Genomic DNA, 21961 nt, shown 5'->3' on the forward strand with positions numbered 1-21961 from the left:
ATTCAAAGAAAATTTAAAACTGCAGTCACTGACTTGTCATATATTTATTTATTAAACTGATTAACAACTACTGAAGTTTCAAAAGGAACATTTCCAGCTTTTTTTTTAAAAAAAAAAATCAATTGTCTGCAAAAGTGGGAATAAACCACTAAAATCTAAAAATAACAGTTGCTACACAGTGAAAGTAAAGATAAGTGGATGGCTGTACTCTTTTAATACACAAAATTTAGGGATATGTGGTGAAAAGGTAATGTCAATCCTACACCTCAACATTTCATTCTATTGGTTTTGATTTTGGTTATTATAGAATATGAACACACACACACATGAATTGTAAGTGTCTAGTAATGTGTCATCAACTACTAGTAGATCACCCAAGGCTGTCCTATACATTGAATCAATGTTAATATCTAATACAGAAGTACCAGTAAAGGTTTTGTATGTATCAAAGTTGTATTAAAAAAACAACAATGTGGGCTTATATTGTGAATGTATGTAAAAGTACAAAGCAAGAATATAAAAAAAACAACAACACTGACTGACTGATGGGAAGTCTTTTTATCCTTTCCCCCTTTTTCTATTGTTACTTGTCCCAAATAAAGAGTGTGAAAGATGAAGTGAAACTAACAAGCAGTTTCCTGCCAGAATTGATTATTTTATATTGCAATACACTTTTCTTTAACACACCCTCACACACAAGCTATCGGAGTCTGCAAAGACTGATCTACAATATACAAATATCTTTCTCCGCCTCTTGCTATCTCAAATGGGGCCTTAGCTGAACTAAAAAATTTTGCAAACCTTTGCATTGTTCCCCCTGACACCGGATCAGAAAAGACAAAAAGAAACTGCCAGCTCAAAAGCAATCCGCTGATAGTGCCTGGTGCTATCTAATCAAGGGCAAAAGGTCACTTCCGAACAACTGGGCAATAAAAGATTATTTCCAGCCACAGAACAGAAAGGCTCCATGGTGGATGCTTGAAAGAGGAGGGGTGGAAGCAGGGCAAAAGGGCTCCCGTCTGTGGGAGGAAGTGCATTGAATAAAGCCAGCAGACGGGAACCATCTGGCTCTGTGCGTGGTCTGTTCTTAAGAAGACAGAGAAAGCCCCCTCAGAGGGGCCAGTGACTCCATGCAATGATTCAAACTTTTGTTGTAATTTAAAAGCAACTTTCCCAGGCACCAAGAAATTGAAAAAGGCGACTTTCCCAACAAAGAGACTGAAGGACATGTTCTATCACACACTGAAGGCAAGATGAGTCTCTCATTTTTATTCACTGGAATATTGAGGCTTTAGGAAGAAGGCAGTTCCAAAAAGAGAATAAATCAGAAAGCCAAAGGAGAATCATTTAACTGTTCCTTACAACTGCTCCTACAAATATCAGTGCAATTCGCTAATGGCAAAGAAAAATATAATTCAGTGGCTTAGCTTGAAAAGTGCTGATTTTAAGGATGGGGCAGTTTAAATAAGTTGCCCAACAAACCCTGGAGATTGATTGGATAATGAACAAAATCTTCTCCAAGTAATCCTATTAAAATAATGTTTTATAGTGTCCCCACAGTTTCAATTAAGTCAGAGAAAGATGGTTAGCTTAGAAACCTGATCACTTGATGTATATTCAACACAAGAAAAAATAATACTTTACCATTTTAAATATACAGCAGCTGTCTATGGATGGGATATTTGAAAGAAGACACTGCTAGCAATAGTAATCATGCATAATTAGTAACATGACATTAAGCTTAAACTGCAAAACTTAACTATAATGGCCTGCTGCCATATCTTGTACCTTGAGAAGTTATCACTAAGCAACTTTCTGTTGCAAATCTTTCCTTATTGCTTTGACCAACCTATGATGGAAAAAGAGGCATCAGGGCAATACATCACAAAATCAACACATTCTGCTAAGTCCTGTGCAAACAGCACAATTCTTTTCCCAATTCTTTTACTTTTTAAAAGAATCATAATATCCATTTGTTTAGAAGTAGACAATATACGATTTTGCTCATGATATAGGTAATCACAAACATAGAAATAAGAGGTATAATCAATTGGTTTTGTCCTCATGTAAAATTCTGTCATGTTTAAAACTGTTGTAAAATTCTGTTATGAAACATAATGTTATAAATATCATACATAAACTTCCCTACACCAGAAGATAAGATTTAAGAATCAGAAAGGGCAAAACTAAAAGAAGAACAATATGAAATTATTTACATAAAGTTAATCTAGAACTCAAATATGAAGAAAAAGAACAGCAAACAAAATGATAGAACACAGCAGATGAGAATATATTGTATGTGGCTTAGTGTTGAACTATGGCACGCGTGTCAAACTTGTGGTGTCATGTTGCTGTCACGTGACATATTGCGAGGTTTTTTCCTTCGCGGAGCTGGGGTGGGCATAGCCTGCGCATGATGTCTCTGGCCTGCAGGCCGCCAGTATGACACCCTGAACTATGGAGTCTTCAATGTTCTCTGAGCTTGTTTCCTTACAGATTTTTCATTACATGACCAAGTAACATCATCAATGCTCACAATGCTGTGAGCTAGTTGGGTAATAAGTACAGCATCAAGCAAACAATCAAATTCAGAGAGCACCAAGGACTCTGCAGGATCATAACTAAACCAGAAAAGATTCCCCACCTACAATGTCTGCTTAAAGATAGTCACTGGAGACTTTAAAAAGAGATTGGACTGCCATTTGTTTAAAATGATATACCGTCTCCTGCTTGAACAGGAATTGGATCTCCAAAAGATCTCCAAAGTCCTTTCCAACTTATTTGTATTCTGTAAATAGTATCTCTGCATGTTTTCCTACTTAGTCACAGGACTAGTTGGACATGAAAAGAAAATAGGCAATTTGAAAATGGGAAAGAAAATTACATTCTGATATTTCCCCTTACCAAAGAGGAATGAACAGAAGTCTAACAAGAAGCAGTACAAGTGAGCCAGGACATTCCTACACCAATTCAATTCTTCACAAAACCTGGTCAAACAACCAATGTATTCTATTATAAAACATCATTTTAGGAATTATTCTTTAAATTATTTTTGTAATGATAGCTCATTCCTATATATAAGTCACATCTGCTGCATTTATGAGCTAGCCCTCCAAAATAAACAATGCCAAGGGTAGTCATATGTTTCAGATTTAATTGAGAACCAGACTACCAGATTTAAATATAAAGCAGGCTAGATGCATCTTGCAAAAGATGTCAATTTGTTCTTGAGAAATCACATTCTATAGTAAAAGAACTTTAATGCTTATAATCTTGGGCAATCTCTTTTGAATGTTATTTTTTCCTAGCCAGGCAAAGAACAATTGGTATTTTAACTAGATTTATAATGGGGACAATTTAAAATTATAACTGCTGCACTGCTTCCAGTTTTGAGACATCTATTTATCTTATTTTATCTCATCACCATTTCTTTCTGTTTTCATGATTTGGCATCTATCAAAAGATTCAAGCCATAGCTAGGTATAGGATTAGGGTATTTGGTCCGTGTAACAGAATTAAACTATGAAACAGGAAATTGAGATGCCATGTCTAACAAATCATCAAAAAGCATTTTGTTTAAAATATTTTAGTGAATAGATTCAGTTGAGCCTAATATTAAACATCAGTTATCTCCAGACCAATTCACTCCAGATATGTTGGGTTGCAATTCCTGAAATTCAGTTGGAGTTCTCAGGTTTTCACAGAAGACAACTAGTAGAACTCAGCATTAATGACATATTATGTTTTCTAAAAATTCCATAAATATTTTTAGGCATGCAAGTATTATTCATTGAGAATAAATAGACCAATCAGCATTCTCTGCTTTAGTTAAAAGATGCTAGCTGCAATCCATATTTTTTTCTAGCCGTACCATATGTATTTTCAGCCTGAGTCACTGATAGAAACACACAGCAGTAGCAGCACAAGTCTAAAAGTCAACACCCTTCATCTGAGAAAACAAAAAATATTACCCACCAATTTAAAAAAAAATCAAACCAAAACATAATTTTAAAACTAATCAAACATATCCCTACACTGGCAGGTAAGATTTCCCCCCAAGAGATGAAGCAAAAAAAAAAAAGAAGAAAATAAATCACACCTGACAGAAATTAGTCACACCACTTAGCACAGAGATAGGCGGGATCTCACATAGCACTTTTGTGACAATTAAATCTATCAAGGAATTGCTAACATTTTGATACAGGCAGTGCCTTAATCTAAAGCTCTTGTGTCCCAATTAGTTGATTTTTAACCTGAAAAAATTAGCTTATTTTCTTTGCTATTTGATTAATTTGAATGCAATATTCAATGTTTAAAGTATGTAGGGGTATTTAAAGGAAATTGAGAAGATAAAAGGGAATTTTATTATGCTTGAATAATAACAAAAATTAGTAAAAAGAAAAAAAATAATTAAAATTGTTCTATGTGGAATATAAAAAGATTTTAAGTATATGTTACATATACTTAAAACGTGCGCTGTATTTTGAATATTTTTACTGAACAATGGTCAAACAATCAGCTATATCACAGGAAAAAAAGAATCCTGATAGAATAAGCAAAAAAGTAAAATACTTTGTTATTTGAATCTGTTGTTCCAAACTAGCATAATTCAATTGCTTTCTGCAGCTTGATTAATATATTTTCTGCCCATAGAATTTTGTGGTGGGTTTTTTTAATATTGATTGTAAATTGAGTATCAGCTACCATTGACATGTGGCTACAAAAAAGACAAATGCTGTTTCTAGTTGCTTCCGGAAGAGTGTAATTTCCAAACTATGGGAAGCAACTGTTCAAGGCATGTTGTATCTTGCTGCACAGTGCGAGAAATTTAATTATAGACTTAGGTTATGGTAAAGCAATTTCCAACTGAATGTTAGAAAAAGACTTCTTAACACTAAGTGCAGTTCAACAGTGGAACCAATTCCTCAGAGTTGGTGGGCTCAGACAACAGAATACATGGTGAAATGGGAACCCAAACTTGTAAGCTTTCTGTAGCCTTCTCTCTAATGATTCCAGGTCCAGCTGTGTCATAGCAGTTTGTATTTTTACTTTTTTCACAAAAAAAACATGTAAAAAATTAAAAGCTGGAATGTGTTGATGAACCATAAACTACAAATTAATCACCAGTAAACTAGGATTAATATAATTTGGTGCTATTGGCACCAAATTTAGTATCTTGGGTAAAAACACTATCAACGATTTGTCAAGTTCTTAAATACTCTTTTAATTTCTGCAGTCTCCAGTCCCAAAGTCTTTCCAAAATAAAAAAGGTCAAGGTTTCCCTGTTGGTTGTGTCCAACTTTAGGACATGGTGCTCATCTCCTTTTTCTTGGCTGAGGGACCCAGTGTTGTCTGAAGACAATTTCTGTGGTCATATGGCCAACATGGCTCTACGCCAAAGGCGCATGGAACACTGTTGCCTTCCCAGTGAAGTGGTACCTATTAATCTATTCACATTGCATGTTTTTGAATTACTAGGTGTATTGGATCTGGGACAAGTAACGGGAGCTCACCACATTACGCGAATTTCAACTAGGGCTGTCAACTATTCAGCTTACAAGGTTAGCATCTTTAACCACTAAACCATCACACACCACCTCATCCAGAGGTGGGCTGCTGCCGATTTGGACCAGTTCAGGTGAACAGGTAGTTCTGACCAGTGGGTGGGTAGGCTCGGCACTATCCGTCCTGGCACTATCCCGTCCTATATTGCCGTGTTTTTGAAGCCGCATGCATGTGCGGAAGGCCGTGCGCATGCATGGAAGGCGTGCTAACATTTTTGGTGCTGGGTGAACCAATTGTTACATTATATGGCGCCCACCTCTGACCCCACCCACAGATATTCCAAAACATCTAGACCTTAAAGGCTATTTTAAAAGCCAGAAGACATATTATGTGAAGACTCAGCCCTCTGAAAAAGGCTCTAATGCTAAGAAAGGTGGAAGGAAAGAAAAGAAGAGAAAAACCAGCAGCAAGGTGGATGGATTCAGTAACAGTGGTGATGTGGGGGGGGGCGGTCATTGGAAGATCTAAAAGATCAGGTTTGGGAACAGATTGTTATGGAGAAAATTTATCTATACTATCAATAGGTGTTGAAATTGATTTGAATTGGCATAATCAATCAATCAATCCATTGCTGCTGATCTGACCTCGGGATGTCAGTTCCGAAAAGGATTACTAGTTTTAATGTTTTTTATTTTATTTAAAAATATTTTAATATTTCATGACTGGGAGTTTCTTTGTGACTACCTTTATTATTTTGCTATTTATCATTTTGCTGTTGTATTCTGAAAGCTGCCTCGAGAGACTACTGCCTGAAAAGGAAGCCTGAACATTCGTTAAACTTAAAATTTGAAACAAGTTTTTTTCTTCCAGATGATTCATACACTGCAAAGTGTTGTGTTTGATATATAAGCCAAAGCTTTTTAAAAGATTGGAGATAAGAAAAAAGGCAGGCTCCTAAGATGCTTTATGCCTTTGCTTTTTTTTCCATGTGTGTTTTCAGGCATACATGTGTAACAAATTCCAAAGACTTATACAATGTAGGAAGTATTAATGCAAAGGCAGGAACAACAGGAACTTCCTGAATCCTTTAAACTGGCATATAGGAAGCCCTTTTAAGCTTTTATCAGAGTCTTTAAAAAAAAAAGAGTGGAGGAGGAGGGAAGCAAACATGATCTATTGTTAATTACCTGTAAAGTAGGGCTTTAGCCACTTCCCCTATTCCTAAGAGTTCTGAAGTGAAACCTGAATGAAGCCACCCATTGTTTTCTATTGTGCAAAAGCCAGAAGCAAATAGGGTTCAGATTGCAGCTCTGAAAGGCAACAGGAAATTGGCACACAGCTAATCTGCCCTAACTATTCATAGTAACAAAAGGCTACATTCCTGCTCAAGCATTCCCCATTACAAATCCAATGCAGATCTGTTGGAAAGACCACCGAATAAATTTGTGGAAATAAAAGCTTTTTCATTTAGAAAGTTTCAAAAACACGTGCACCAGAAAGCAGCATTAAATATGTTACTGTTCTCCAGCACCACACCTTTTAAAAAATGTCAAACTTGGAAACACTGACTTCTTACACAGTAAATTAAAAACATTGTATCCCCTCACTCAATATTGCTCTCAAGTAATCCAAATACCTCCGCTTATTTATTCTCAATTGTTGAACATAGGTAAAATCCTTTATGACAATCTTCAGGTGCATTCAAAAAGTACTACAAGGGAAACTGTTTGTGTTTTGTTTTCTTAAGGAATTGTTTCGAAATGCTTATTATGAGACAGTTCAGAGAACTAATATACCAAAGTGTATTATTTTACTTTTAATGCAGGATGCCATTGTTCATAATACTGAAAACAAAACAATGGGATACATATTAGCCATTCAAATTATTCAGTGTCATGGTTTTTAAATTTACAGACTAGAAAACTGGCCTAAGTATATTTGACATACTTATCTAGTTCACTGAATGGCTGCATTCATAAAGCATGCTAAACTTGATTAGCTCTTGTTTTGTGAGTACAGTGATTATAATTTCCAAAGTTTGGTATATAATTTAATTGCCATAGCTATGCTTCCCTGGTATACCATCATACCTTAATCCAGTGTTCTTTGACCCTGTTTTGACATGTAAATATATATAATGAAAATTATGGAATGAAAGTAAATTTTAAAATGTATTTAAAAGTGAGCTAATAAACGCACTTTATGTGAATATATACCATTTGATAGACACACAGAAGCCAGGCTGCCATTCTAAGACTTTCATAGGCAGTACATGTGGAATTGATTTAAATAAAAACCTCATTTTTGAAAATTGTGATGACCCACTTAAATATCTGACAGATGTAGGAAATTATTAACAAACATGGAGAATCAATGACTGCGGATTTAAAGGAGCAATATAACCACATCTTTGGAACTTCAGCTTTTGACTCAGTTATTGATCAGATTAATAGTAAAGGTGATTTAGTTGGATAATACTGAGCAGAATAATTCTGACAGGACCTTAATTCAGGGGTGTCAAACTTGTGTTGTCACGGCATCATCACGTGATGTATCATGACTGTTTCCGCCTTCGCTAAACAGGGTGTGGGCATGGCTACCGTGTGACGCATCTGGCCCACGGGCCATGAGTTTGACATCCGTGCCTTAACTGATTTTTCAAGTCATCCTGTAGCACATTTACTTCCTCCAACTTGATTGGTTGTAGTCAATATATATTACAATCAACTGGTTTTAACTGGAAAAGAAAGAATTGTAATGTAAAATTACATTAGCATCTTTTGAAAGCAATATATCTACCAATATAGATACACTTCATTGTCTTCCGAGTCATTCATTCTGAGCCCAGGATCAATTTAAATATTCTTAAATGGTGAATATTTGGAATGGTGTATTGGAAATTTTCTAGAGCTAAGGTCTTGTTACCCTTCAGCTTATGATCAACACTCATATCAAACCAGTTTTGTCAGTGTACTGCAGACTCTGTTAGGATACTTAACCTCCTACATTATCAGCATATAAAACCAGATGCGAAAAAATTTAAAAGATATCTTCCAATTGCAACTTTTTCTTTAATTACCAGATTTAGATTTTAAAAACCCCAACAAATAATAAATATTATTGCAAATAGTTTTTTTAAAGCTTGATTTTTCAGGAACCTGAAAACCATGCTTGAACAATGAATTAAAACGGGTTGAACAATGAATTAAAATGGCTGGATCCAGTGGATTCCTTCTTCTAGAATCTATTTTCAGATAACAGCATTTTTATATGTGCATGTATTTCAAACTTCAAAACTGAATAGTATGGATGCCATCAACCTCTTACTTTTGACTTTCAATGAGTCTAAAACCATTTCTTTGTGTCTTCTAGCACATCCTTCTCATGGTTGAGACAATTTAAAGCCTGTAGTATTGCTATTTTAAAAGCACAACAATATCTAGATCATGGGTCTCCAACCTTGGCAACTTTAAGACTTGTGGATTTCAACTCCCAGAGTTCCTCAGCCAGCTCAACCATCTGAAAATTCAACCATATACTTTAGGTATTATAAATCATATTCGGTATGTATTGTCCTCAGCAAGTGATAATTCCAAGCTAAATGTAGTTAAAATCAGAAGATAAATATGGTACCATATGATTTGTACTGTGGGAGATTACCAGAAAACAGAAACATATAGACTGTATATCCTTTTCCCACATCCTCCCAACCAAGACAGAATAAGCCTTATTCTATTGTTGGAAGAAACATCCTTCTAGGTTCTGCTCCAAGTGGGGAAAACAGACACTGGAAACATGGAGACTGCTTGGAAAGATGGTTTAATGGTGGACAGGATCACATGGCTTGAGTTCCTGAACAGAAAAGGGCAGATACAGTAAATCCTCGGGTTTTTATGCTCTCTCTGGCTCTGCATTTCTTGGTGCCACGAAAAAGTATCCTGATTGGTTGTCAGACTCCCAGGGGGTGGGGGTCTTGCTGGCTGATGCAATCTTCCCAGGTGCCATGTGGTGAGCCTTGTCTAGATGGGTCCCATTGTGTTAGTTTCTGTTGCTATTGTGTAGAGGGCTAATCCTATCTTTCGCAATTCCTACTATGGCTCTGCCTGAAGGAGGTAGATCTTTGTTATGTAGAATAGACTGGCCCAAGCCTTAATGGCCCATTGACAAAGGGTGGGGGGCAGGAAGGTGGGAGCTGCTTTGTCTGTAAAATATGCTTCTCATATTTCTGCCTTTTTCATATTTCCTAAAATATTTCACTCTTCCAGGAAAGGGGTGGGTGCTAACTTCCTACAATCCCTACTCTTTTTTTTTTCAAAACGTGAGTTTTGAAACAAGTTCTTGGCAAAAGATTAAAATTGATCACATCAGGGAGCCTTAATGGGTGCTTTTAATTTTTCTAATGCAAAGGGGAGGCATTGATAGAGGCAACAGAAAAGGATTCCTTCAGTGGCTCTTGAAAGCTTTCAACCATGAAGGTCTAGCAGCCAGGAAAAAATTTCTGGTAAGAATTTTGCAGTATCCAATTTTCCATGCCAATTAATTTCAGATTTCAGGTATTACTTTCTGTGAGCTTCCAGTCAGGTTTCAAGCAAACACATGTCCCAAAATTTTTCACAGCCATGATTTTCCTTTAAATTGCAGGCTGTCCATTTCCAAGGGTTGGTTACTGAACCTGCCCTAGCTCTTTATTGCATCCAGGATTTGTGAGTCCAAATTGAGGTTAGCCAGTGTACAATATCGATTCTTTTTTTTTTTTTTTTTTTTTGGTGTTACACATAATGAGCCCTGGGATTTCTACTCATGAGACCACCAGTGCAATATATCTTCCTTTACTGGGCAACTGGGCAGCATCATTTGTGAGTCACAGTCAGGGCTTGGGTTTTGGAGATCACTTTTTCTGCTATCTCTTCAAGTGAGGGAATTGCCTGAGGGGGGATTGCCCCCTCCCCCATCGAATTAGCAGGGAGATAAGACTCCTTGGGCTTTCAGTGCCACAGAGCAAAAATCAACCTAGGAGAAGCTTTGTGTGGAGGTAAGTGAAGGGAATAGTTTCAATCTAATTCTGAATAGTGTGTCTCTCTGTGTGTGCATGTGTATGCAGCTACTTTTACAATACAGACAATACAAACATTTTGGACATATTTCTCCTCTCCACCAGACAGAAATCTAGAGTGTACATAACTTGCTGTGGCCATCACTCTCAAATACAATTCTTACAATAAACTGATTACAATATAAATGAGACAAGAAAGAAAACCTTACAATGAATTTCCACCCTCCCCCATAGTCTTTCCAGCTGTCTTCTGGGAATTGAAAAGAGTCTTTTGGTCTTTACTTGTACATCTCAGGGTCTTTTCTTTAATGTCTGCTGGGTAGCATGCTTGGTGGTAAGGCTGGTCAGTCAGGCTTGGAAAGGTCTGCTCCACTCTGGTTGCTGTGCTGACTTTCAGTGGAGACTGGATTCAAACCCAATTTCTGGTTCAAACTGATGGAAGGTCTCCTCTGGAGGCAGCATCTGGATCCATGTGCTCTGCTTCCACAGGTTGCAGAGTCCTTTGTGCAGGGCTGAAAGACATTAGAACAGGGTCCCCTCCCCCCTTTTGTGGGTAATCTTCCCAGGAAAGGCAATGTAACAGGATTAGAGATGGGGGGGGGGTTAGATAGCTTGCAGGCAGAGTTTGAAAAGAAACAACACAACAGTATTGCAGTTACTAAACAGATAATGCAGTTTCAACAAAATGGAGACACAACAGATAAGAAAAACTGGATTCACATGCTTCAGGAAGGAGATGAACAGGTAAACCCATTTAAACACATACAGTAAATGCAAGACTGATTTTTTTCTTGTAAACAAACTTAAAACGTTTCCTCATAAACTTGAGTTGTTACTTTAAGATACAGAGAGAGGAGAAAAAAAACAGAAATGAAATGAAATGCTCTCCTTAATCTGTGTTTGTTGGCCAGACAAACACAGGGCAAAGGCTCTTTCTTTCTTTTTTTTCTCTCTCCCCCATTTTCATTGCTTCAACCTTTTTTTTTTTTTTCCTTTTCTAACAATTTAAAATTCTTGTCTCTAGAGATCAGATACATTTTATAGTTACAATTACCTCGAGGGTGCACAAAGACTTAAGACACACACACATAAAACAAGGAAGACAAAGAGAAGACAACAGAACTCTGAGATTTCACACACACTGATCATTCCCACATAAATCTCAGTTAAATTAGGGAAGGCACAAATCTTAAACATACCACGTGGTTGCATAGAAGACAGAGACAAACAAACAAACAAAACAAACAAACAAACAAAAACCCAACATTCCTATTTATATATTTCCCTTTTCTTTTAAGTACCTTTATTTAGCCAAATTTGTCTCCCGGTGTTGTCTCTTAGCAAAGCCCATTTTTGACACAATTTTCCTAATTTCCTTTTATCCATGCCCCTCAATATGGGCACCCGCCTGGCGTCCCAGGCCGCGAGCACTTCATCTACTGGGGTCCCCGCCACCCGCGAACTATCGCTACCCATGACCCTTTCCTTTTCTCCGGAAGGATCACTTCGACTTAGCCGGGTGGCACGCTCTCAGTTTTCAGAGGAAAAAGCTCTGGGAAGGACTTCGATTCCCTTGCGAAGTATGGGCCCCTTCCTCTAGGGAATCACCACAACTTTTCGGATCCAAAAAGGGGATCCGCGAGGACCTGCTGACCCCTGCAGCCAGGTGTGGGCACCTCCTCTTACACACACACACGCTCGCCCCGTGTCTGGGCTGGACAGAACCGGGTTTCCCTTTCACAATTTTATTACCCCCCCTTTTTCACACGCTTGGCTTTCGCTTGACTTCCATTCCTTTTAAACACAAAGTTCCACATTTGGTGACCCCACCTTGCTTTCTCTATCCTACCGGTCATGGCTCGGTGGAGCTAGCAGTAGGCAGAGGTGCGGCTAGAGGTCACGCAAAGAGGTGAAATCAGACTGTTTTCCAGGTGGAATCCCACACACACACTTCCTCCTTCCCTAACAGAAGGTCCTGTGCTCTGGCAAAACCCCCATGCTCTCCAGACTGTTAGTCTTTCTGCGGCTAGGAAATGCACAGAGGAAGCAAGATCCAGCTGTACTTGGGAGAAGGGCCTTCACTCACACACATGCAGGCATACACACATTTCCCATACTTTTTTCCCATGCTTTAAATTAAAATTTAGAGGTACTCACCTTCTTTCCAAGCAGCCTTTGAGCTCAAACTCAAAACCCCTTTAAAACCTAGTTCCAAATGGCCAAGGTCCATGAAAACATGCCCACAGACTCAATGGGTCTGCTGCTAGCAAGGGAGGCTTACCTGGGCCTGGTCCATTGGTTAGGTTAGCTTGGAGTCCCGCTGGGTCGCCAATTGTTGGAAGAAACATCCTTCTAGGTTCTGCTCCAAGTGGGGAAAACAGACACTGGAAACATGGAGACTGCTTGGAAAGATGGTTTAATGGTGGACAGGATCACATGGCTTGAGTTCCTGAACAGAAAAGGGCAGATACAGTAAATCCTCGGGTTTTTATGCTCTCTCTGGCTCTGCATTTCTTGGTGCCACGAAAAAGTATCCTGATTGGTTGTCAGACTCCCAGGGGGTGGGGGTCTTGCTGGCTGATGCAATCTTCCCAGGTGCCATGTGGTGAGCCTTGTCTAGATGGGTCCCATTGTGTTAGTTTCTGTTGCTATTGTGTAGAGGGCTAATCCTATCTTTCGCAATTCCTACTATGGCTCTGCCTGAAGGAGGTAGATCTTTGTTATGTAGAATAGACTGGCCCAAGCCTTAATGGCCCATTGACAAAGGGTGGGGGGCAGGAAGGTGGGAGCTGCTTTGTCTGTAAAATATGCTTCTCATATTTCTGCCTTTTTCATATTTCCTAAAATATTTCACTCTTCCAGGAAAGGGGTGGGTGCTAACTTCCTACACTATATTGTCAAGAAAACCATTCATCTTATTTATATGGCCACACATCTCACAAAAAGTAACTTTAGACATGCCCACCTAGTATCCAGAAGCTGGAATGTTTTAAAAGATCTTTGATTTACTGTAATCCCAGGCTTCTCAAATTATGGGTTAAGAATCTTTGGGAGGTTAAGAGCAATTTTAGAGGTGAGTATATATTTTTTTTAAAACTTTGATAGATTGACAAAGCAGAAACACATTCAAAACTGACTTAGGCTTTGCTCCTCGTGATATCTATGCAAACATTCAGATTAGTTATGGCAATTCAATGTTTAAAAAGCCTGTGAATAAATGATTAAAAGTGGAGCATTTGTTTCTTGTCCAACCCTAACACATAGGAATTCATTATTTTACTTGGGAGAGGGTCACACAAACTCTTAGAATTTTGAATGGTCAATGTTGACAATGTCTGTTTTAATCACGTTGAAAGAAATCTACTTCAAATCCAAACTTTATAATGTACATGAGCTTTTTTATCGTTTAGAAGTTATAGGCTTATCGTTTAGTCTGATATAATAGGGAACATGTCACATGTTTACTTTTCCAGGCAAAGTAGTTGCCTGTGGTTTTGGAACTGGAAATGGCATGCCATGTCCCAATACCACTAGCATATAATTTGACACTTTTCCGAACTGTATGGTTACATCACATAGTATATTGCAGATCGTTTTAATGTTTCATATACATAGCCAGAATCAGTTCTTGAATCAGTAACTTCTCCCTGAAACAAATCAATTCAAAATCAAAAGACCCATTAATTGATGATGTATAAGACCTTAAGCTAGCCTTAGTATATTAAGGCTACTTTAAGGCCAACTTTACAACAGTGAGATTACAGTACTTGAATAAAAAGCTGCATATATGGCAATTCTATCCATGCTCAGAATGCTTCCTAGACCAATACTTATGCAACTCCACTACAAGGCCAGTGTTTCTTTGTGCATTTCTAAGGGAAGGAAAAGGATGGGATTTTGTGTTAAGTTCTATAAAGCAATAAAAGTAGCAAAATAACAACCTTATAGGAAACATCACCTTTCGCAGATACAACAGAGCAGGGCAATAATTTTAAAAAATTCACTACACATAGTCAGACCACCTAGAATCACAGTCCCTTAGAAAAAAGTGTTTTCTTCTGGAAAAAAAAAAGCTACCAGAAAACTGGAAATAAGTCTGTTTATTAAATATTTTGATAAAACCAGGGCACAAAAGTTTGTATGCAAAGATTGGAATATTCTACTATATTCAAAGAAAGTGCAAAGACTAGATAAACCAAAGATTTTGAAGTGGGGTAATTTTTTCTTCACCCCTTCTTCCGCAAACAGAAACACATCCAGAGGAATTCATCATGGATTGATCTTGACTTTGAGTTTGCCTTTGTTAAATTAAAGTGCTAGTGTGAGATATCAAGACAGAGGGAAATCAAATGATAAAATATCAGTACTCAATAAATTGACTTTTCCTTGCACAAAAGGGAAGGCTTTGATGTTGAGTGATTAACATACAGTGAGTGTTTTTACATAAATGTTTTTAATAATTCAGTGAAAAGAAAAACACTGCATGAGCCTATTTTGCTTCTATCACAAGAGCTGAACTTACTCAGATCCTCCACATGAATGAAGAGAGCATGATCAACAGTGTACTTATTGACACAAACCAAAAAGAACTATTGTGCAGAAACATATTTTCATGAAAAATGCACAGTAATGAAGGCAGTTTATATAAACATGTCAGGTATCACTAGTCCCAGATGATACAAGTGAATGCTATGTCCTTATGCATAATTGTGGCAAAGGGCTCAGAACACCACTAAGAGAGAAATGGTTACGCTAATTCTTATTAAATCTCTGTGTAATCATTAGGAAGCTAGAAGAGAACCATAATGAGCCAGTTTAAAAACTAGATTCACCTGAAAGCTTCAAAGCTCACTATATTATTGCCTTTGTTTTTTATTTAGAAGTTTTAAAATAAATGTGTTTTATTAAGCTGGTTGAATTATACCACGCATAGTGTAGTTAAATAACACACAGGATTTCTAAATATGGACAGGCATGCTTGGTTATTTTAGAGAAAGCAAGCACTTTCATTATGGTAATGTTATTTTTAAAATGCCTTGTAAGCAGCTTAGATGCAAGACAACCAGTGTGAAGAACATCAGCTAACAGGTTCAGTGGTATCAATTCAATTAAATATATTTTATTAATATAGTATGCACCAAATAGGTCCACAATAATCATTTATTCTTAATTCTGGAAACAGATTTAATCTTTTGAGGAAAAACCATGAACATAATTTGAAAAATGAGGTACTTAGGAATTCTCATTTTTCTTTCCCAAACTTTTATTAATGTTTGGTATCTCATTTTCACACCTTAGAAAAATTATCTTCTCAAAAACAAAAAAGAATGAAAATCAATGTATAGTCTATGAAAAACTCTATAGTTGCACAAATATAGCTTGAGGTGTGTATGTTTTCAAATGAGCAAGATACATCAATGCTGAAAAACACTTCAGAGAAAAAATCTGATTATTATTTTTTTAAAAATGATTTCACAGTCATGAAAACTTCAGAAAAGAAATAAGTGGCAGTGGTCTTACAATGAAATCCTATACAAGCCTATTCAGAAGTGAAGTCCCACTGAGTACAGTGGGCCTATCTCCAAGAAAAGTGGTAAAGGACTATACAGTCTTTCTTCTAATACTGCTAAGAACAAACAGTTTTATTAACAAATAAAGAACCCAAGACATTTTAATTATTATATTTTCTGCATTATAGTTTAACATACATCCTTGTGTCACTCTTATTTTCATTAAATGTTGATATTTTGTAATATTCAGACAGGAATACATTTTTGGAACAGTTTTTTATAATAAATATCATAAAATAATAGAGATTTACATAATAAATATTCTTTACAATAAAAAAGTTTTAACAGACCTTTGTCTTAAAAATAGTCAGAATTCAACTTTGTGATTTTACATAAAATATACAAAAAGCACCACAATATGTGGCTAAGGCAATAGAGAGGAGAGTTACTGAGCTGAGGACGAGTTAAACTTTTTAAACCACAGAAATAGAAGTGTTAAGAAATCAAAGGCAGCTTATACAATTTAAATTGTATTACTACCTGTATTATTCAGAGCTGGAGAAACCAACTTTAGTATCAAAATAAAAGTGACAGATAGGGCTTGTATATATATGTATGTAAATATATATATATATATATATATATAAAGAGCAAGCTATATCTATATCTGAAAACAATAGAAGCTTATGAAGAAACCAGTAATAGGGGCAATGAGGGTAAATGTTTAAAATCTGGACTGACAAAAATAGTGGCCAAGGAACAAGCAAAATGCAAGTGGTTAATTTAAAAAAAAAGTGGAGGGAGAAGACTTAGGTTTGCTAAATTTCAACCCATATTTCTTTTCTTTCCTTTCCACTTTGTTTAAGGGAAATAACTGGATTGTGCAGCCTTTTTTAAAAAGGAGGAATGGGAAGAGTTGAAAAAAAACACTTGAATGTCATTAAAGGTAGTTAAAAATAGAACAAAACAAAAGAGCATCTTTGGAAAGTTGTTTGCAGAATAAAGGACTTCAGAAAAAACCCAGTACCCTCATTACTTCTTTCAGGAGTCTATTACTCAGAGTCCTGAGATGACTTGCCAAGATGAAAAAAGACACCAGCACATGAGCCACACTTACCAAAGACCAATGCATTCAGATTTGCCCTTCATTGAGATAAGCAATAGAAGTGAGAGAAGATCTTGGGCATGAAAGAAAAAAGGGGTATGAAGACAGAAAAGTCAGCCACTATCTGAAAGATGGTGTCTGAGGAACTGAATCTTTCCCTCCAGAAATCAGGAAGGCTTGCCTTGACCCCTTGATGGACAACTTTCCAGCTTACAATAAACTGTATTGGAGTTTTTGCATCGGCATCCTGGACGATTCATCCAATCATAACACCCACGGCACAGTTTTAGGCATCCTTTTGCAGGAGGGTAACAGAGCAGGCAAGGCAGAAACAAAGCCATGGCCCCCATACACAGGTACCGTGACAAGCAATGTGACTGGGAGCATGAACATGGATTATCCGCATATGAATCCCCTTCATCATCATTGGAACAGTGATAGAAGGTTCCTTTGACCAGACACATACAGGTGCTATATTCCACCATGCTTTCTGCTGAGCACAAGCACTGTCTGTTGCAGGCCAAGCAAGAAGGCAAGGCCCTGGGTGCTGTGCATTCTCCACATTTGCACTTCCCACACTGTTCACATATGAACTTATGTTGAGTAGAATCCTCTTTCAAAGGACTCTTCAGGTCATCTACAATCAAAGATGATGGTTTGGGTTGCGTCCTGATTGGCCTTTCAAATCTCTGACCCGGGCCCAGCCTTGATGGTGGTGATCTTAATAGAAGGCCCTGCTCTGAAGAAGCACTGCTGTTGCTTCCAGAACTAGCTGCACTTCCAGTGCTTGTAGATCTGCTCAAAACAGGAACCCTTGAGTTGTGTTGATGTAGCACATGTCCAGGATGGTTGGGTCTGGGCTCATAATTATTATTCACATTTATTGGTAAGATTTCATGAGTCCTTTCATGTTTTTCTTGTCTTGGAGCTGTCCGGGGAGCAGACTTTTTCACCACAGATGGACCTTCAGTGTATTCATTGCTGCCCCTGAGAGTCTTGATCTGGTCCAGTGACAAAATGGCAGTTGGCTGAATATCTCTTTCATAGTCCAACCTTTGCCGATTGTCCAGAAAAAGCTGCTGATGGACAACTAACGAACTGCTGTTTCCATGCTGACCTGTGGACTCCATCGGTAGTGGTCTCTAATTCTGGCATTCACCAGGAACTGGGCATGCATCTGAAATCCTAAAAGAAAGGGAGAAAATTGGAAAGAGGAATAAGTTCCCAGAAGTTTTGGGAAAAAGAAATGAAACATTTTACAACAAGCCACAATATTGCCCCAATATCATAATAGCGACAGATGGGGAATTACCCTGAGTTAGACACACCAAAGTGTATACCAATTTAGATGACAACATAAACAAAATATATTGAAAGTCTTCTTGTGGTTAAAAAACAAGCATTTTGCTTTTTAGTAAATTGTAATGTCATTTCCTTTTTAAGTATAATATTATGACACTATACATATATATTATGGTTTCCATTGCATTTAGTCAAAAGTCAATTCTTTACTGCCTCACATACTATCGCAAAAGTAGTATAATTACTTCTGCTCCATGCCACCAATTATCAGCAAATTGCAACATAAAACATGCAAAGCCACACCAGGTTTCTATCAGATGGAAGACTGATAGAAGACATTCAAATTCTAAACAAAAGGAGACATGCAAATTCTTAATTGGATTTTTGGTAGTCAGTTTTACTTGTCAAAGCTGCATTCTAAGACCATTCTTTATTTTAAACACTGTCAGCATAGCAGTATTTTTAGTTGTAATTCCATGATGCCTCAAGCCAATTACCAATGGGAAAAGTATGTGAATCATTTCTGGGTAGTGTGCATTTATATAATGTATACACATACATACATTCAAAGTCTAGTGCTTGTTAGAGCAAAACACCAGATGTAAACACATCCTGTTACACAACATCTTTCCAAGTGCTCATGCACCTAATGCAGGGTGTGAAAGGAGGTAGAGGAAGGAAAGGATATCAGGAGAAGATAAGCAAATAACCCAATACATTTATCAGATCTTTGCAAATGTACGTGCATTTCTTTGGATAAACAAGACACTAGGGGAAAAAAAAAGTCCTGAGCGTGATATGTCATGAAAAAAGCATACAGCAGACAAGATTTGAATATTAAAAGAAAGGTGAAAGGGAAATTTGAATCCGTATTTGCTTTCTTGAGACTACTGTGACAATAATTAACACAGGTTTTTATGGAAAGTGCTCTATATAAAGAGAAACAATAATTTCTGACAATGACAATTTTGAATGGGATACAGCGCATGATTTGGAAAAATATCCCCATAATTTCTCACCTGAGTTAATAAGTGTAAAATAAATGATAATGTTGCACAGCACTTGACCAATATGGCCAAAATTTCACACAAACTTTCAGTGTGCAAAGATTCTTCATCAAACCTCAGTACAAAAAAGCTAAAAGTTTACAGCTGAGAAAAAAATTGGAACTAAATATCGCAAGTCACATATTTTGCTTTAACATAGGCTACATTATTTTTAAAAAATCATTTAAGTTGTATGCATCTTATACATCATGTTGTGAGCTGCTTTGAAAGGCCAAACAGAAGTCAGAAATTGGGCTACAGCATTTGAAACTGTGGTAGTATAATTATAAACGGAAGCTTACCATTTAGTAATTATACAAATTAAGTAACTGATTTCCAGCAAAAATGCTACCCTACTCTCCACATACTTACGGAAACACATTGTTATACACCCACACACATACCAAAGGCCAAAATACAAATATAATCCACAAAATAAAATTTCCATAAAATTCTATAAATTATCAAAAAAATACTACTGGGATAAGAAAAGTCTGGAAATGAGATTATTTTTTCTACAGTTGTGGCATTCAAAAGTCTTAAGTTTGCCCAAGAAACAGCAAGATGGAATGAAATTGTGTTCCTTTTTTAAAAAGTGGAGTTTATTTGGAAGTAAATTATTTGGAGCAAAGTACTTATTTTCAAAAATGTTTTGAATGCTATAGCCTGATTAAGTCTTTAAAAAACAGACAACTGCTTTTCTATTAAACAATAAGCATACAACTAATACTAAAAATCAGGGGGTTTTTTATTTATAGTTTTAAGTCTTAATGATTTCAAATCTTAAGGATCCCCGTGCTTTGTGGGACAAAGCCTGACATGATTCTTGATTTAGTTCATTACTAGCCTTCAAAATGGTAGGAAGGTGAACAAGCTCTACAAAAATCTGCTTTGCGTGGACTTGAGAGAAACGGAGAAGCAGCAGACTGGTGAGGCAGTGGTTGCACTGCCCACATGCAATCTGAGCTCAAGAGGCAGCAGTGAATGCAGAGCTGGGATGGAAGAAGAAAAAGTTATGAATGAAAACAAGGGATTTTTTTCACCCCCATTTGCAGAGGAGGAGGGGAATCGGCTAAGGTTACTATTACCTCAGGGGGGCGGACTTTCCAATGCTTAAAGCTGCACAGCCTCCCCTACCTTTCAAGGCAAATATGGAAGATTTGTGTGTGCTAGTTTGAGCATGCAGGGATTCCCCCCTCCCTTTTCCCTTCAATGATTTCTAAGAAGGTGGGGGAGGGCGGGGAAGCCTTTTTATCTCTGCCTGAAACACCATTTCCTCCTTGTAGCCTCCATGCCTCTTCAGTGACCCACTAGAATCTCGCCCATATTGCAAGGGAAAATCCCTCCACTATTGACTACACATAGTTCATGCACACGCAAGACATATTTTTAAGATCTGCGTTCTTAGGGGAAAAAAACAGTGTTGGGGATTACTTAGTAAACCATTTGAAGCAAAAACTTGACCCTGCTCTTGGCATAAAATCCACAGAATTAGTAGGGATTATTATGACATCCACCTGTCCTCCACACACTTTACATCAGAAGAACTGCATATAGCAGAGTAGAGCTCTAATTCGTGTGATTAAAAAAAATAATCCAATCACTTTTTTAAAAAAATCTCTTTTACCCCTACAGTATGTGGCCAAAACAGATACACAATTGTTATGCTCCCTTCTCTGAACCCTATCTCTACTCTTGAGAATAAACAAGGGAACTCTGACAGGGCTGGGCAGAACCCTTTCCAGAAACATATGTGCACGCATGCAATACAACAGTAATAGTAAAAGTAAGACCCAACCTGGTCACTTATTCCGGCCTCATCTTGTCTGGGAAAAAGAATCCAAAATGATTTCCTTCCAGTGTCACCTGTGCCAAATGCTGTCAAAGGACATCAGAGCAGAGGTTTAAAGACCAGGCATTGGCACCAAACATCTCTAAACGGTCGAAAAAGGGCATACTTCTCCACCGAAGCAGTTGGCAGCAAAGGTCGGCAGGTCTTAACCCTTCGATCCAGCCGCCCCCACTTACAACAACATGCAAGCCTAAATGCCTTGTCCGAAGCCACAAGTTCAGAGCCCAGCAAATCTGGGCTGGAAGACAATCGAAGCCGCCTCTTTTTAAGCCAAGGAAATCTATCCAAACGAGCCCTCCAGCGACCGCAGCGCCACCCTCGGCTCTCCCCCCCCCCCTTCAAGCTGGGCCCACAGAAAACTCCTCTGCTAGGAAAGGGAAATGCCAGGGCACCTGCTGAATACTTGAGCGCCACACGTGCAAAAAAAGGCAGCGAGAATCCATTTTGCAAGCCAAGTTAGGACAAGAAAGGGGACGGGCACAAACTTACGTTTTTGAATGGCAAATCCGCGTGAAGGCACCTCCCTGCTAAGTTAGATCCATAAGGTAGCGTGCGAGGATCCGAGAAGTCTTAAAGCGCAGGAAAACT

The 21961-nt window shown here is 37.6% G+C and overlaps 2 protein-coding genes across 2 annotated transcripts in view; both read right to left on the reverse strand.

Moving 5' to 3' along the window:
• Positions 1-14643: 14643 nt before the first annotated feature.
• Positions 14644-18303, reverse strand: SPRY1 (sprouty RTK signaling antagonist 1). Its single transcript, XM_087874605.1, has one exon. The coding sequence runs from the start codon at positions 18301-18303 to the stop codon at positions 17341-17343; it is 963 nt and encodes a 320-aa protein (XP_087730731.1). The 3' UTR covers positions 14644-17340.
• Positions 14993-21961, reverse strand: part of AFG2A (AAA ATPase AFG2A) — a 157706-nt gene continuing 150737 nt past the window's right edge. The window contains exon 17 of the mRNA XM_034442841.3: positions 14993-18358. The gene's annotated coding sequence lies outside the window, so the exon portion shown is untranslated. The remainder of the gene's footprint in view (positions 18359-21961) is intronic.

The sequence above is a fragment of the Pantherophis guttatus genome, chromosome 8 (assembly GCF_059756535.1).
Source record: "Pantherophis guttatus breed Tessera chromosome 8, ASM5975653v1, whole genome shotgun sequence".
Lineage (NCBI taxonomy): Eukaryota > Metazoa > Chordata > Lepidosauria > Squamata > Colubridae > Pantherophis > Pantherophis guttatus.

What these genes read in the sequence shown, in the direction of transcription:
- SPRY1 (XM_087874605.1), bottom strand. Translation starts at nt 18,303, where the DNA reads ATGGAGTCCACAGGTCAGCATGGAAACAGCAGTTCGTTAGTTGTCCAT.